The 17,257-nt window shown below is 53.6% G+C and overlaps 1 protein-coding gene across 1 annotated transcript; it reads left to right on the top strand.

The window, feature by feature from the left end:
- The first annotated feature begins 23 nt into the window (after positions 1-23).
- On the top strand, positions 24-15,095 carry TRIP13 (thyroid hormone receptor interactor 13). The gene is made up of 13 exons (XM_061393948.1): positions 24-236; positions 979-1,144; positions 1,251-1,380; positions 2,040-2,095; positions 2,831-2,921; positions 4,140-4,212; positions 8,778-8,841; positions 9,582-9,668; positions 9,875-9,981; positions 11,123-11,276; positions 11,501-11,613; positions 13,783-13,852; positions 14,138-15,095. The coding sequence occupies exons 1-13, from the start codon at positions 145-147 to the stop codon at positions 14,231-14,233; spliced, it is 1,299 nt and encodes a 432-aa protein (XP_061249932.1). The 5' UTR covers positions 24-144; the 3' UTR covers positions 14,234-15,095.
- Positions 15,096-17,257: the final 2,162 nt, after the last annotated feature.

Here is a 17,257-nt window from a genome sequence, read left to right as displayed (position 1 = left end):
GGGGGCGGTGCGCCGCGCGCGGCAGGTTTGAAGCGCGCGGGGCGCCGCCTGAGGGCCGAGGCTGCTGAGGTGGCGGGGCGCTGCGCGAGGCGCCGGCGGCGAAGGGACGGCCCGCTCCCCGCGGCTTCTAGCGGCGGCGCCGACATGGACGAAGCTGTGGGAGACCTGAAGCAGGCGTTGCCCTGCGTGGCCGAGGCGCCCACGGTCCACGTGGAGGTGCACCAGCGGAGCGGCAGGTGAGCCCGGCCTCGGCCCGACCCTGGCAGTGTCCGACCTGACGGGACCCCGCTCCGAGCAGACCCGCCCTGACAGGGTCGGCCCAGACCCCGGCCTCAAGCCCCGCCGAGCCCGGCAACGCCGACCCCGGAGACTCAGTTTTAGGAAACGCCCCTGCGCCCTCACCCTCGCCCACCATCCCCTCTCCCCGGCCAGGCCCTCGGGACGATGGGCCCCGGAGGTGCTGGCGGCGGCGGGTCTCCGCGGCGCCGGGTGCTCTGGGGAGCAGACACCGCCGCAGGGGCCGCTGAAGGGCCTGGGCCCTCGGGCAGGCAGCGAGCGCGGGGGGCAGGGGCTGAGGGTGGACCCCAGCCCGGGAAACTCGTCTGGGGCCCCCAGTTGTGGGCGTTTCATTCTCCCGTGACTTGCTGCTGTTTCCCAGCTGGGGGGGGCTGGCACCTAGGCAGCAGTTCCAGCTTGCTGACCAGCTGCCTGGGTGGCACCGACTCTGCCTGCACCCCCTGCCTCTGAGGGGCCTGGGCAGAGTCCTTGGGCAGCTTCCCTGGGTCATACAGCCTGCAGTTACCGCCAGCGCCTAGTTGGTACCAGACCACTCCCAGGCAGGCCCTCCCGCCAGCCCTCTCCATGGGTGCATTTTCCCCACTATGGTCTGTTTTGCTTTTAATCACTCTTTCTTAAGATGTTAGGTTTTTTGTTTTTTTTTTTAACTCAGATCTGATTTTATGTGTTTTGTGTTCCTAGCACTGCAAAGAAAGAGGATATAAAGCTGAGTGTTAGAAAGCTACTCAACAGGCATAACATTGTGTTTGGTGATTACACCTGGTCTGAGTTTGACGAGCCTTTTCTCACCAGAAATGTGCAGTCTGTGTCTATTGTTGACACGGAATTAAAGGCTAAAGATCCACAGGTAACTTAATTCTCAGAGCTGAGAAACAGTTAACCCGTGGCCCAAGAACATTTGCTGTTTCGATAGAGTGTTGTATAGATTTATTTGATTTTCGTTCTCATCACAGCCCATTGATTTGAGCGCGTGCAATATTGCACTTCACATCTTCCAGCTGAACGAGGATGGCCCCAGCAGTGAGAACCTGGAGGAAGAGACAGAAAACATCATCGCGGCAAATCACTGGGTTCTGCCTGCAGGTACCTGTGACAGACACAGCAGGTGGCACAAGCCTACGACAGCAGGGCGGAAGGCAGCGCACACCTCAGGCTCGGAGATATTGTGTGTCTGTTGTGTAGAGTTTTAGCGTGTTCTATCTGTTAGGAAGTTTATCACAGGAGAGAAAAGTAGAAATTTCCAGTATGAGGCTACTTGGATGGGTCTCTCGAAGCTGGTGCTAGTTGAGGATGAGGCCGTCGCTCTTCTTTCCTGCCTAGTTGGTCAGTCTTGCTGGACCACTGCTTCCTCCCACCTTCTCTGTACTTCTCTGTGCCAATGGGATCTAGCCGGCTGAATCCCACGTCTAATCCAGGTTAGGCCTGACGTCTTGAAAGCTAGACTCCACCTGCCACTAGGCCCTGCCAGAGCATTGGCCTGTGGGGAGAGTGGTGAGTTCAGGGCAGTGCTTGGGTCCACGTGCAGGTCCACAGAAGGTTCATTATCTGCCCAAAGCCACATGTGACTGCCGCTTATTCAACATCTTTAACTTAGAAATGACTTTGAAAGTTTAGCTTCTCTGTAACCAGAATTGCAGCTTGCCGCGTCTGGAGCAGTTGAGGATGTCTGCGGCTCAGGGTGGATGTAACCAGTAGGCGCAAGGCTTGCTTTCCTAACATTTGGTTTTGTTTTGTTCTCTCAGCTGAATTCCATGGGCTTTGGGACAGCCTGGTGTATGACATGGAAGTCAAATCTCATGTGAGTTATGCTTTTTCCTGAAAGGCTTCCATGTTTTAGGTGAATCATTATTGTGTTCTCTCTAGCGCCTCTTACATCACGTGGGCTTCTAGGAGTGCTGCTTGCCAGCAACCCCTGCCCTGGGAGTCTGTCTTCTGTCCTGGGCGTCTCCTCTGGGCTTGCTCTGAGTGGAGCTGTACTCTGGGGAGTTCCCCTCGGGAGAAGGGGGAGGGTTCAAAAGTGAACCCACTGGCACTGGGTCACACTCTTAGGAACCTGTGGGCTGAGAAGGCAGTGCCAAGGGGCAGAACAGGTTGGGTGATCTGAGCGAGTACTACCATGTCTGAGCCCCCTTCAAGGTGAAGAGTCCTTCTGCACACAGATGAGGGAGGGGAGGATGCCAGAATTCCGTCCCCACCACCCCCGTCACCCACTCTGGCTCCCCTAGGAGCCACGGGGACCCCGGAGCCCCGGCTGTTCTTTTAGCAAACGCAGCTTGTCCAGCGCAGTGTCTCAGAGGAAGGAGCTCACTTACCTGGTGTAGCCCTCAGTTAAGTGACCTTTGAGTTTTCTTTTATCCTTGTAATAGTCACACCCAGCACTTGTCCTCTTAGATTTTAAGATGTTTTTGAGGTGAAAGCCTGAGTGTGCTTGGCAGCCTCTGAAGACTCTCCTTCCTTCTGCTCCTTCAGGGCACGTTCAGCTGAACCTTTGCTCTGCCAAGGGCTTGACTCTGTCTTTTCTTTCTTCATGCAGCTCCTCGACTACGTGATGACAACTTTACTGTTTTCAGACAAGAATGTCGACAGTAACCTCATCACCTGGAACCGGGTGGTGCTGCTTCACGGTAAGCATTTTGGTTTCGTTTGACAAAATAAAATTGCGTGGAGTCAGGCTTTCTTCCTGCCTTTGTCCTGCGAAGAGTTACAGCTCCTTCTTCCTCGTGGGGCCAGGAATGCCGTCCTCTGTGAAGCCAGCCGTGTACATGCTCTCTGCTTTGGTTACTTGACCCTTCATGGGGCAGCCACCTGAGCATCCCTTGTGACTTTTTATGCTGTTACTCAGCTTTCCAAATACCTGCCTCGTTTCCCGCTGGTTATGGGTTTCTCAGGGTAGCAGCTGCCTTGCATTTCTTCATAGTACCCTTGGAGCTTTCCTCGATGGAACAAACTGCAAAAGCCCGCACTTCACAGAACTCTGCCTAGTTCTCGGAAGAGAATACTGGGGGGCTTTTTTGTTGCTGTTGTTATTGTTACTATCCCAGGAGAGACAAAGAATTGAGAGAAAGCCCAAATTACAGCGAGGTAAGAGCTATAATTCAAAGCATTATTAGCTTCTTTATACAATGAAGACTGTAGGCTTGTGTTCAGTTTTATGAAAACAGTGCCTTTAGGGTGTCTTGGCAAATTTCTTGACACTAGAGCCGGAGAAGGCGGTCACAAGGTGTCTCACTTGGTGCTGCGCAGCGCCCGTTAGAGTCGCTCACACGCGTACTTGTGAGTCACGGAGAACACAGACAGCCAGAACAGAACGTCATCGTTTTCTACTGCACGCGTTTGTGCTCCCATGTCAGCGTCCTCCGCTCCTGTCAGATGCTGTGCTGAGGGGCACACAGCGCCCAGGCCTTGCCCGACCGCTCTCCCTATGTAGCTTGAGGTTCGGGCCCATGTGTGTGGAGCTGGAATGAAAGACGCGGGTGCCGTGGGCTTCAGGAACAGCAAACACCAGTGCCTTGAGCGCCTGATGGTTATCAGGAAAGGCTTGTTTGACCTTTGAAAGGTGGATTTTCATAATCAGCGGATTTCATAGAAGACATGTAGGGACAGAGAGGGTTTCAGTGAAGGTGGAAAGAAATCAGTGGATTACGGGCAAAGAAGCTCCTGGTGATGTTTCCTAGTATTTACGCTGTTAACAGATTATCAGTAACTTAAGTGATTCTTGTGATGATAACATTTATAGCATTACAGTCTGTTCCATATGTTATGTCCTGTGAATAATGCAACTACTGCTTCAAGAAATCTGTTACAGCACTAACTTATACTTATCTGTTTGCATTTTGTTACAGGTCCTCCAGGAACTGGAAAAACGTCGCTGTGTAAAGCTTTAGCCCAGAAATTGACCATCAGACTCTCGAGCAGGTAACTTTGGTGATTTGAGAGAGGAGCCGCAGAGGCGGGCTTGCTCTGTTTCAGCTGTAATGATGGGAGAAGCTGCTTCTATTTTTAAATCATCTTACATGAATAGTAGGTGTCTCGGTGTAATGTAACGAATCCTTCTGTACTCACATAGTCTTGAGCTCTGATTCCAGTCTTGTTACACGTGCTGAGACTCACCCTGGGACCAGCACGGGACCTCTCGTGGTGACCACCCTGTGTACACTTGGAGGAGCGCGTCTCTGCTCGCATTGGTTTGACCGTTCCCCACTTGCTTGATGTCTGTGTGGACCATCTGTCTGCCGTCCAAGCCTAGCACTGGGTTTGTCTGCCGCTTTTGAGTGTTGTCCATTTGCGGATTTACGGTTCCACTACGTTTATTTATTCTGGACATTTCCTGTAATTGAAATTACACAGTATGTAGTAGTCTTTTCTGATTGGTTCTGTTCACTTACCATAACGTTTTTCAAAGTTCACCCATGTTACAGCATATATATTGGTAGTTCATTCTTTTGAGTGTAGTCCGTTTAGGGATTTATGGTTCCACTGCATTTGGAGACTATTTGGGTGTTAGCTCTTCAGCTCATTCCCCTGCTCTGCCCCGTTTGTGGGGTCCGTTCATTCACGTGTTAGACTGTCTCATGCTGCCCTGCAGGCCACTCGTGTGCTCTTTCATCTTTTTTCAAGTTTTAAAAATTTTCTGAGTTTCATTTTGGTTAGTTTTTCTGCAGTATCTGATCTGCTTTTACTTCTGTTCAGCGAAATTTCCATCTCTGAGAGTGATTTTCTTGTCTGAAGATTGTTCAGTTCTGTTTATGCTTGTAAGCTGTGTCTACCAATTCCATCCTCGTTATCATTTGGGTCTGGTTATGGGTCATATGTTCCTGCTTCTTGGTGTGCCAGGTAATTGTTGAATGTGGACATAATGATTTGAAGTGACTGGATTCTCTTGTTTGTCTATAATGACTGCTGGGTTTTATTCTGACGGGGGTTTGTGTACTTGTGTTTGGTGTGATCCTTTTGAGGTCTGTGTTTAAGCTTTTTCAAGAGTGGTCTCAGTGTGGTCCAGACTTCACCCTCAGGAGGACCATTCAGGGGCCTCAGCAGCAAGTACTCTCGCCCCTTGGCCCTGGGGTCTCGAGCACTCTAGCGCTGGGCTCCCTCTTCACACGCTGCTGCCCCATGACAGTCGCCGGGCTTCATTCCTGTGTCTCCCTCCTCCCTGGATCCCTGCTCTGTAGCCTCCAGACACCTCAGCTCCTTGAACTCTGGCCTCTGTCTCCTCAGCTCGCTGCCCCGGCCTCTCCTCCTGGGTCCCCTCCAGTGTCACTCCAGGCAGGAGATCAGAGCCGTCGCGCCTGCCGCTTGCCGCCTCCCAGGTCACAGTCCCCGATTATGTTGTTTGGCGCCCTTCACAGACGCTGTTTCACTGTTTTGTCTAGTTTTCTAGTTGGTTAAGGCAGAAGGTAAATCACCCTTTTAGCCTAGTATGACTTCAGAAGAGGAAATCCTGTGAGATTTACTTTTAAATCTGTTTTCTTTTCAAAACTGTCTTAAAAGTAGGGAAGTTGCTCTGTTTCAGGCCTTTGTTTTATGCTCAGTATCTTGGCCTTTGTCTTGACATAGTGAAACACATCTGTGTTTGATAATCTCCGAGGGCAGTTTCCTGAAACAGTGGAAGGTGAAGGTGTTATTATAAGAAATGTGACGTTTTCCAGTACAAAGATCTGGAAACTGGTATTTATTTTGTGGCAAGAAGAAGCCTTTGCAAGCCTTTTTGCTTTATTAACTTAAGTACACTTTGCTTAATAATCACAACGCTTTATAGTTAATCTTGTGACATCCAACCCAGGCTGTATTCACCAGGTTGTCTACCTCCCCCTTCTCCTCATCTGTAAACAAAATTACTACATGATGTTTTTCAACTGGAAAGTCAGTGATACTTTTTAAGGTAATTTTTTTTTTTTTTTTTGTGGTTTCTCAACATGAAAGAAACTGTAAAAAGGATCTGGGAGTTGGCTTCTCTGCTGGCCGTTTCCTGTTTGATTTTAATCAGATCTAAGTGCATCCAGAGCCCTCACTGACTCCATGGTAGATGGAGTATTAGTGCTGGATTTCAGACAGCGTGTGTCAGGTTCCCTTTGAGCTTTCCAGGGCTCCAGGTTTGAGGGAAGTGATTTTGTGCTGGAAAACAAATTCTCACATTCCTTTGGGTTTTGTGGAAGGAAAAAAAAATGTTCAACTGTGGGCAGACTTTTGATGCTTATGTTTTGATTTGTTTGCCACGTTAATACAGATAATGGTTTTTGAACACAGAAATATAAATTATAAGTAGACTAAAAACAGTATTAAGAATTAATTGTATTTAACTAGTTATATTAACTATTGGAGAAGGAAATGCTAACCCAGTCCAGTATTCTTGTCTGGGAAATTCCATGAACAGAGGAACCTGGTGGGCTACAGTCCATGGGTTCGCACAGTCAGACACGACTGAGTGGCTAAACAACCAAAAAACTATTAAGTATTCTTCAGTTCAATTGCTCAATCATGTCTGACTCTTTGCGACCCCATGTACTGCAGCACACCAGGCTTCCCTCCATCACCAACTCTCAAGAGCTTGCTCAAACTCTTGTCCATTGAGTTGGTGATGCCATCCAACCATCTCATCCTCTGTCGTCCCCTTCTCCTCTGCCTTCAGTCTTTCCCAGCATTAGGGTCTTTTCTAGTCAATCAGTTCTTCACATCAGGTAACCAAAGTATTGGAGCTTCAGCTTCAGCATCAGTCCTTCCAATGAACTTCAGGACTGATTTCCTTTAGGATCAACTGGTTTGATCTCCTTGCAGTCCAAGGGACTCTTAAGAGTCTTCTCTAAGACCACAGTTCAAAAGCATCAATTCTTTGGTGCTCAGCTTTCTTTATGATCCAACTCTCACATCCATACGTGACTACTGGAAAAACCATAGTTTGACTAGATGGACCTTTGTCGGCAAAATAATGTCTTTGCTTTTTAATATGCTGTCTAGGTTGGTCATAGCTTTTCTTCTGAGGAGCAAGTATCTTTTAATTTCATGGCTGCAGTCACTGTCCTCAGTGATTTTGGAGCCCAAGGAAATAAAGTCTGTCACTGTTTTCACCATTTCCCCTTCTATTTGCCATGAAGTGATGGGACCAGATGCCCAGATCTTTGTTTTTTGAATGTTGAGTTTTAAGCCAACTTTTTCACTCTCCTTTTTCACTTTCATCAAGAGGCTCTTTGGTTCCTCTTCGCTTTCTGCCATAAGGGTGGTGTCATCTGCATATCTGAGGTTATTGATATTTGTCCCTGCAATCTTGATTCCAGCTTGTGCTTCATCCAGTCTGGCATTTTGCACGATATATTCGGCATATAAGTTAAATAAGTAGGGTGGCAATATGCAGCCTTGACGTACTCCATGCCCCATTTGGAACCAGTCCATTGTTTCATGTCCATTTCTAACTTGCTTCTTGAGCTGCATACAGATTTCTTGGGAGGCAGGTCAGGTGGTCTGGTATTCCCATCTCTTTCCCTCACAGGCAGGTCTGGCTCAGTCTCTTGGGGGGTCACGGCTCCTTTCTCCTGGTCCTGGTGCACACAAGGTTTTGTTTGTGCCCTCCAAGAGTCTGTTTCCCCAGTGCTTTGGAAAGTCTGTAATCAAATCCCACTGGCCTCTAAAGTCAAATTCCCTGGGGGTTCTCAGTCAGTCCCTTTGCTGGATGCCCAGGTTGGCACATATGCTGTGGGTCCTAGAAGTTTCATCACAGTGCGAGAACTCTGGTATAATTGTTCTGCAGTTTGTGCGTCATCTGCTCAGTGGCTCAGTGATAGAGATAATGGCAATCTCTTCCAAAAGGACTTAGGCCACATGCCGCGCCTCCCAGGTCTGCTGCAGCCAGAGCCCCTGTGCCCACGGCAGGCCACTGTTGACCCCCCATGCCTCTGCAGGAGACACTCAAACACTCACAGGCAGGTCTGGCTAAGTCTCTGTGGGGTCCCTGGATCCTGTGTGCACAAGGTTTTATTTGTGCCCTCTGAGCATCTCTGGCAGGTATGGGGTTTGATTCCAAATGTGGTTTTTGCCCCTCCTACCATATTGCTGGGGCTTCTCCTTTGCCCTTAGATGTGGGCTGTCTTTTCTTGGTGGGATCCAACATTCTCCTGTTGATGGTGGTTCAGCAGCGAGTTGAAATTTTGGAGTTCTCGCAGGAGAAGATGAGCACATGTCCTTCTGCTCCACCATCTTACCACCACTTTTTCTTGCTTTAACCGAAATGAAGATACCATTCAGTTTGAGACACTTAGTTTGCTCCAACTAGAACTATTGATGTTGGCACATCTCATTAAGATTGTTCATAACTATGAGTATACAGTTTGCAGGTACCTCATCCTGGGTCAGTAGTAACAGAGTAGTCATTATCAGCTTGCTGGGCACTTAAGCAGTGTTGCGTTATAGAGACAGAGGTGGTTGCCGCCAGGGATGTTGTTGGACTGACTTGTAACGATTGCTGTCCGTCTTTTTTTAAACCATCTTAGGTACCGATATGGCCAGTTAGTTGAAATAAACAGCCACAGCCTCTTTTCTAAGTGGTTTTCAGAGGTAAGTATTTATACTAATCCGGTTCTCTGGATTGTCCACCATGCAGCTGAAAACTTGTCCAGTGGATTAGGCAAACTCTTTTCCTCCAAAAGCTTTAGGAGAGAAATAGGTGAAATAGGAATGTGAACAGGGGCTCTGACTGTGTGGTCAGAGGAAAGTTCCAGAGTGTAGTGATAACCTGGAAACCATCTGAGGCCTGAGAGGACCCTCTGCTTGTCACCTCCAGACCTGGGCTGGGGCACGGGGCGTTCAGTGTTACCTGAGGAGGGCGGGGCCGCCTTCCGATGGGACCACACCCTCAGCTTGAGCCTGTCCGCCAGCTGTGAGCTGAGGCACTCAGGCCAGGTGATGTCACAGCCACCCTCAGCTCTGGAGGGCTCTGCTGCGGGGCCCGCGTCGGACGGTGCCCCTGGCGGGTAGTGGGCAGGGACAGGAGTGCCCGGAGGAGGTGCGCCTGGCCGATGTGCACCCGAGACCCAGCCCCTCCAGGACCGCTGGGGAGGGAAAGGGGGGCCGAGGTGCAAGTGTGGCCCCGCCCAGGACACCAGGAGGGCAGGCCTCTAGGTTCCCTGCAGACCTGGCTTCTCTGATTCAGGAAGTTTCCCAAGGGGCTGTCAGGAGACGGTGGGCTTGTGGGGCCCCCTGGGGTCAGAGCGCAGCCAGGTGGAGACGGTGGGCGCACGTGTGCACCAGGCAGCCTGAAGAGTGCGAGTTGATGATGAGGAGGGTTCTGTTTCCAGAGTGGCAAGCTTGTGACTAGGATGTTCCAGAAGATTCAGGACTTGATTGATGACAAGGATGCTTTGGTGTTCGTGCTGATCGATGAGGTGGGTGTGTTGAGACGTCACACCTGTGAGCGGAGGAAGCGCAGGACTGGGTGGCCTTTGGCGTTGCCGGGGCCGCCCGCCCGTGCTTGTCCAGCCCCACAGGCTGCACCCTGCAGGCCTAGCCCGGGGCCTCTCAGGCCCTCGGTGCAGTGTTCACACGCCCCCGCATCCACCCAGCTGACCACCCTGTCACTCTGTGCCCACAGGTGGAAAGCCTGACCGCCTCCCGTAACGCATGCAGGGCAGGCACCGAGCCTTCCGATGCCATCCGTGTTGTCAATGCCGTCTTGACCCAAATTGATCAGATTAAAAGGTACCCCTGCACATTCACAGCCCCAGCCTCACCCCCAGCTTTTTCAGCTCAGAGTGCGTCTGGCATTGGGTGTGGGCTCTGTCTTCTCTATGTTTGAAGCAGCGTGTGCTACATAAGCTTTTTAGAAATTAAGCACTTTTTACGTTATCGAAGTGTTAAAAATGCACAGCAAAGCTTTGGTGTGGGGAGAAGGTACCCACTGCTCAGAAAAGGGGGTCTCCCTGACTCTCGTCCTGTCGCTGTGGGAAGAGTGGAGACTTGTCTCTGCAGTCTCTCTCACCTTCCTTGCCTCATGCGATTCAGGCCTGCTCTGGTGACCATTTGTGAAAAGCCCAATCCTGGCACATGGCTCCCAGCTGCGTGTGGGGGCCCTGTGCGCACTCCACGCTCACCAGCCTCTGCCCAGACTCCTGGGCCCCGTGTGCCAGCCCTGCTCACCCTGCAGAGGACTGGCTACCTGCGGTCACAGGACGGGGTTGGTCGGGGGCAGCTGTCCAGGTGCTCCCCAGCCACAACGCTGCCAGTGGTCTCTGTGCTGCCTGTGGGCCTGGGCAGCCCTGCCTCGTCCCCGGGACTCGAGCCCAGCAGGCCAGGCGGTGTGTTCCCCAGGGCGCCCCTCCCCCTCCGTGCCGGCCCAGGGGTGAGCAGACTGGATGACGGGGCCTCTCTGGGGAGTTTGGGAGCTGGAGGGGAGGGCCGCTAGTCCCCAGGGTGAATCGTGCAGCTTGGCGCCACAGCCTCCAGGGCAATGAGAGTGACGCCTGGGTGTGGCCGTGCCCAGGTAGGGCAGTATTGGCGCTGGGGCGCAGGGACGCTGTGCAGAGTGAGGGCTTCACTGTGGTGAAGGGGGCAGGGAGCGGTCCAGCTGGGGGCCGCGAGAGTTGTCCATAGGCGGGGAGCTCGCAGACCGGGAGTGGGGAGGGTCTGCACTGTCGCAGCCGGAGCCTGGCAGGAGCGAGGGTCAGGTAGAGCGCAGGAAGCAGGGCCTCAGAAGGCGTTGTGGGGGTGGGGGTGGGCACAGGGCGGGAAGCTGGCTGAACGCCTGGGCCCTGGTGCCAGCCTGTCCTCACACTGCGTGTGTCGGATCAGGGGGGTCGAGTCCCTGTGGCCCAGGGTGACTGGGCCCACCCTCTGCCCGCAGGCACTCCAACGTGGTGATCCTGACCACGTCCAACATCACAGAAAGGATCGACGTGGCCTTCGTGGACAGGGCTGACATCAGGCAGTACATCGGGCCGCCCTCTGCAGCGGCCATCTTCAAGATCTACCTCTCCTGCCTGGAAGAGCTGATGAGGGTGCCTGGAGCTGTTTCTTGCTTTCCTGAGAACACATTAGCTTTCTCGTGGGGTCTTGATTTGTTGGCATAACATACGATGTCTGGTTCCTGTGCAGAAGGGGGTGTCACTCGGCCTGCACCCGCTGTCTCACACTGAACACTGCAGTTGTTGGGTCTGCATGTTGCGCTCAGGGAGAAATCACTGACCCGATGCTTCTGCTGCCCCGTCCTCTGTCCCCGCAGTGCCAGATCATATACCCTCGCCAGCAGCTGCTGACCCTCCGCGAGCTGGAGATGATTGGCTTCATTGAAAACAACGTGTCCAAGTTGAGCCTCCTCCTGAGCGAAATTTCAAGGTGTGTGCTGACCTCTCTGTTTCTTTTTAAAACATTTTTTGGAATATAGTTGATTTGCAATAAATATTGTAGAGCAAAGTGACTCAGTTATACATACACATATCTACTCCTTTAGATTCTTTTTTATAGGTCATCACAGAATACCGAGTAGAGTTCCCTCTGCCCCACAGTAGATTCTTATCAGTCACCTGTTTTATATGTAGTAGCTTGTATATTATCCAGAGTTGAAGGGCTGACTCATTGGAAAAGACCCTGATGCTGGGAAAGACTGAAAGCAGAAAGAGAAGGGGGCGGCTGAGGATGACTAGTTGGACGGCACCACTGACTCGGTGAACAGGAGTTTGTGCAGACTCCAGGGTGTGGTGGAGCTGCTGGCATGCTGCAGCCCGTGGGGTCTCAGAGTCACACACGCCTGAGCAACTCAACAGCAACGTGTCAATCCCAGTCTCTCAATTTATCCCTCTTCCCCATACCCCTCTGGTAACCAGAAACTTGGTTCCTAAGTCTGAGTCCATTTCTGTTGTGTAGGTAAGTCTGTCTGTATAACTTTTAGATTCCACGTGTAAGTGATATCATGTGACATTTGTCTTTCTCTGTCCGTCTTGGTTCACTTGGCATGCTAGTCTCCAGGCCCATCCGTGTTGCTGCAGATGCATTCTCTCACTCCCCACTGTGGAGTAGCACTGCGCTGTGAGCCGCGCCTCCCTCCTCATCCTCGTGTCAGCGAGCGTCTGGGTGTCTGTGTCGCGGCTGTTGTGCGTAGTGCTGCTGTGAACACAACACTGCCTGTATCTCTTGAATTTTGGTTTTCTCAAGATATTTGCCCAGAAGTGGGGTTGCTGGGCCATATGGGGGCTCTGTCTTAGGTTGTTAAGGAGCCTCCGTGCTGCTCTCCTAGTGGCTGTGTCAGTTTGCATTCCCACCAGTAGTGGAGGGTCCCCTTCTCTCCACAGCCTTTCCAGGGTGTGTTGCTTGTAGGCGTTTTGGCGGTCACTGTCCTGGCCGTGTGCGGTGCCGCCTCACTGTAGTTCTGATCTGCGTTTCTCTCACGGTTAGCGGTGCTGAGCCTCTTTCCGTGTGTCTGTTTGCCATCGGTATGTCTTCTTTGGAGAAATGTCTGTTTAGACCTTCCGCTCATTCTGGGATTGGGCTGTTTGTTTTTTTGATATTGAGCTGCATGAGCTGCTCGTATGTTTGGGATATTTAATCCCTTGTCACTTGCTTCATTTGCAAGTATTTTCTCCCATTCTGAGGGTGACCTCACTTTTGCAACCTAGAGAAGCCCGTTCCCTTTGGTCACAGGGGTGGTCGTTGCCTGTAGTAGCCAAGGTGGTGATGTGGGTTGGGTGGCACAGGCTGAATCCCAGGGCGTCTCCCCCACAGCAGATGCCCTCCGGCCTCCCCGACCGTGGGCTCCTGGATGGGAGGATGAGGCCAGCCGCTTTCCCCCTGTGCCCATGGGCAGCGAGCAGAGCACCGCTCCAGCACAGGACAGGCTTTCAGATTAAGGCTCTCTGTAGCATCGCTGGAGTCTTAAACTGTGTGTGTTAAGTTTTTACAAATGGCCAAGAAAGTGAAGTGGAGGCTTTTTCTCTGATGAGCAGAGGAGACAGGTGAACAGGCCGGGCCGTGGCCTCGGTGCTGCGGGAAGGACAGTGACCCTGCCGCCCAGGTGCTGAGAGCCACAGCACACGGGGGGACCCCCGGCACGCCGGCCTGAGCCCAAGCCGGCAGCACCGGCAGGCGCTCAGGTGGCCCCGGGGATCGAGCCGGGAGGTAGAGCAGAGCCTCTGAGGACAGCTGGACTCTGGATGTACTGGGGAGGTCAGGGAGGCCGCATCCACTTTGTGAGGGCCTCAGGTGGGCAGACGCCAGGCGCCAGACATGCTGGCGGGGCGTCGGAGAGACTTAGTTACAGTGGCCAAGGCGGGACAGAGGGGAGCAGTGCAGGCTCGTGCGAGAATTCAGAGGTGTGAGCTGGCCTGTACCCACCTCACGGTGCCCCGGCCGAGGCCATGGGTGGTGTCAGGACCCTGCCCCTCCTGGAGCGGTAGCTGAGGCCTGCGGGAGACTGCCCACCCCCGAGGGGCTCTGGGGAAAGATCGGGGACTTGTCCTGAAATGCCCCGCGGTCCATGTGGAGCTGACGCCAGTGTGGTCATGTTCACAGGAAGAGTGAGGGCCTGAGTGGCCGCGTCCTGAGGAAGCTCCCTTTCCTGGCTCACGCACTGTACATCCAGGTGAGTGCCTGCGCCCTGGGCCCTTGCCGCCCGCTCTGTCTGCAGGGCTGGCCTCAAGGAGAGTCCCGCCCGCCACCCTGGGGTTTCCGCCTCCTCCTGTGTTTCTGAAGTGACGGGCCCAGGGGCAGTGGAGGGCCAGCGTGTGTCTGCTCACCTCACTGGTGTGTGGAAAGCTCATGCCCAGGGCCTCCCTGCCACCTCAGAGTGCTTGTGCCCTGGAGGCGGGTGCTCCCAGGCCACCCCACCTTGAGGGCAAGGACCGCCACGATGCCTTGTGTTTTCCAGGCCCCCACCGTCACCATCGAGGGCTTCCTCCAGGCCCTGTCTCTGGCCGTGGAGAAGCAGTTTGAGGAGAGAAAAAAGCTCTCGTCGTGCGTGTGACCTGGCACCCCGTCCTCACTGAGCACACCGCGGGAAGGTGCCATCGCTTCCTCACAGCAGCGGCTGCCCCAGGACATCTGAGGCCAGGGCTGAGACCTGCAGGCTGGTGTGGTTCAAGAAGCGTGTTCTGCTTACACAGTGTTGCTCAAGAAGTGTGTTGCGTTTACGTACTTTAACTGCATGTTCGAAGACAAAACAGCTTGTTTTCTGTTTTGAAAGATGATCATCTGAGCTCAGTGTCTCTTTATAAAGAACTGTCTAGATGTCCTGATTCTATCCTGCTTTTGGTTGATTGGACCCAAAATGCTGACGTTTTATTTAAAAAGATGATTAATGTAAGTTTTATAGAAACAAAACAGAAACGCCATTGCCTTAAAGAAGAATGTAATCATAGCATTAAAAAAAGTACACATTGCTCAAGACAAGGCAGCATTTGCTTCTTGCTGCAAGCTCGTCCTGGTCAGTGCACACGTTCTGGAGACTATGCGATGAATGAGAACCTGTTCCTGTTAACAGAAATCAAGAGAAAAGTTTAAGGCCAGTGCTCTTGGTAGCAGATACGTTCTGCTTGTCGGGGAGGGGCAGCTGAGGGGGCCTGCCTCCCTGGTGACCAGCGTGGCCGGCCTCATGGCGATGTTTCCTGGTGAGTCGTTTGTTGAAGGACGTCAGTCACAGCTTAAACGAAGATTCCCAATGACAGATGTAAAATGAATCGGCCAATAATTGGTGTATTCCACAGAACCTTGTTTTGCTTTTATCTCATGCTAAAATAAATTTCATATCACTGTTTTATAAAACATTTTTAAAAGAATGTTACCTTTTGTCTTAAATTTTTTTATGTATTAAAAATTTTTTTCCAAAATTTTCTCATGTTGATTCTCTTAACACTCCAAATGCTTTGAGTTTTAAATCACTCACGCGAGGAGGTAACTTAGCCTGTCTTACCCCGTGGGGTGGAGGTGCGCCATCTGCACATGGCGTGCAGCCTGGGGAGGCCCGGGGTCGGAGCCGGGCTGGGGTGGGGGACCTGGGGTTCCACCCCTGGGCCGTCAGCCAACCTTGGCTCTGGTCAGGTCCAGGGCTAGAGCGAGCGCAGCCCTGGGGGCCAGGGACCGGCTCTGTGGTTTCCTCAAGACCCTGAAATAGGGTGAGAAGGGAGGCATGTGGGCACTGGGGTCAGGGCGGGGGCGCCCTCCATGCTCCACGGTTGCTGCTGAGGAGCCCAGTGTCCCGATGGGAAGAGAGGGTCTGGGGAGGAGGGGATGCCCAGGGCAGGGCTGTGTACAGGGGCAGACAGATGAGCGAGGGGGCAGCCCAGGGGAGAAGCCTTGAGAAGGCTGGGTGCAGGTAGGCGAGGCCTGCACCCTGAATCTGAGGGGTGGTCCGTGTACTGGACCACTGAAGCCCCGAGAGGGCTGGGGGCGGGTGGGCGAGGCCTGTACCTCGAATCTGAGGGGTGGTCCATCCCCCAGGCCCTTTCCCAGAGTGTGGGAGTGTCTGATGCCACCGCCCACGGACACCAGGGGGCAGCGCCGCTCTGCGGGATGGACAGGAGGGGCCTGGGGCAGAAGGAGGAGTGGTCCGCAGAGGCAGCAGGCCTCGCTCGCTGTGTCCCTGCCCCGGCCCCGTAGGCCCGCCCACACACACCAGCCACGAGCGTCCAGGCCCAGCGGACGTCTGAGCGCGAGCCGGGCAGCGGTGGGGGCGTGGGTGTTACGACCGCCGCCTTGGCCGCCAGCTCACTCTGGGTCAGGGGTGGGGGCTGGGCCTGGTAGGAGGGGTCGTACCTGGGCCCCCAACTAGAAGTGGGCACCAGCCTTGTGGGCACTTTCTGGGCCATGGCTGAAAGCCCGAGGTGCCCGCGGCTGAGCCCTGGGTTCAGGATGGGGGCACGCTGTCCTCCGGCGGGGGCAGGCTCCTGGGCAGGCACAGGCGGGAGAGGGGGCAGAGCACCAGTCTGGGACGCCCAGGGGGCGTGGTGCTGCCTGCCCAGCCCGGCACACAGGCCTCAGGTCCAACCCCTCCGCAGGCAGGGGCACCTGCGGGAGAGGCTGAGGACACGGCCCGACGGAGCAACCGTCCCCAGCAGGACAACCCGGAGGCCGAGGTGACGGGGACCGCAAGGGTGAGCGTCGTGGGCATGCCACGGAGGAAACACGTGCTGAGCCACAGCCCCTCTGCCCGGCGGAGGCGGCGCAGGGCGCAAAGGCCCCCGGAGAGAGCCGGCAACCGCGGCTCAGCCCCCCGACAGCCCCGAGGCCCTTCGGAGGCTGTGGTTCCCGCCTGGCAGCTTCTTCGCCCCAGTGAAGGGGCTGCTCCCGGGGAGGTGGCTCCTGTCACCGGGGCAGCCCCGCTCCACAGCTGAAGCGTCCTTTCGGATGGGGAGGTGGGTTTTCCATCCCCTGAGTCCTGATTTCTGACTCACTCCTTACCGTCCAGAACTGGAAACGTTGTAGTCTGTTACCGTGCGTCACTGGAAACTTCTCTCTCCCCTAAACTGTCATTTATGGGTGGAAACCTTATTTGTGTGCGTCTGGACCTATGTACTCCGGCTGGAAGCCTTTTTCTCTAACACGGGTTACCCTTCGTTCCTGAAAACTTAGTCTATAATCTGAGCTTGCACTTGTTGGAAGCCTTTCTCCTTCCCTCCGTGGCCTGACTGTGACGATCACCCTTGCAGTCCCGCATCACCTCGTCCTCTGGGTCATCCTGCCCAGGACGGTCTGCTCTGTTGTTGGAAACCTATCTCCTCTGCCTTACGTCATAAGTTAGGAAAAGAAGACTTCCTCCCCAGTCACCTGAGTCATTATTACCGACCGCAAACCTTGCTCTATGCCCTGACGTCGTTCACAACGTGAAGCCTTTCTCCTCTTCCAGAGAATCAACACTTCACAGGGGGAGGAAACTTTTCATTTTGTATCACCTGGGCTGTTTGTGGCTGCAAATGACCTTCTCCGTCACCCGATGTGCCTCCGTGATGGGCGAGCTTCCGTCTGACCACCTGACTTAGTGATTTATGACCAG

Source organism: Bos javanicus, chromosome 20 (assembly GCF_032452875.1).
Source record: "Bos javanicus breed banteng chromosome 20, ARS-OSU_banteng_1.0, whole genome shotgun sequence".
NCBI lineage: Eukaryota > Metazoa > Chordata > Mammalia > Artiodactyla > Bovidae > Bos > Bos javanicus.
The sequence above is the reverse complement of the archived record's forward strand: the minus strand, read 5'-3'. Positions and strand labels throughout refer to the sequence as shown.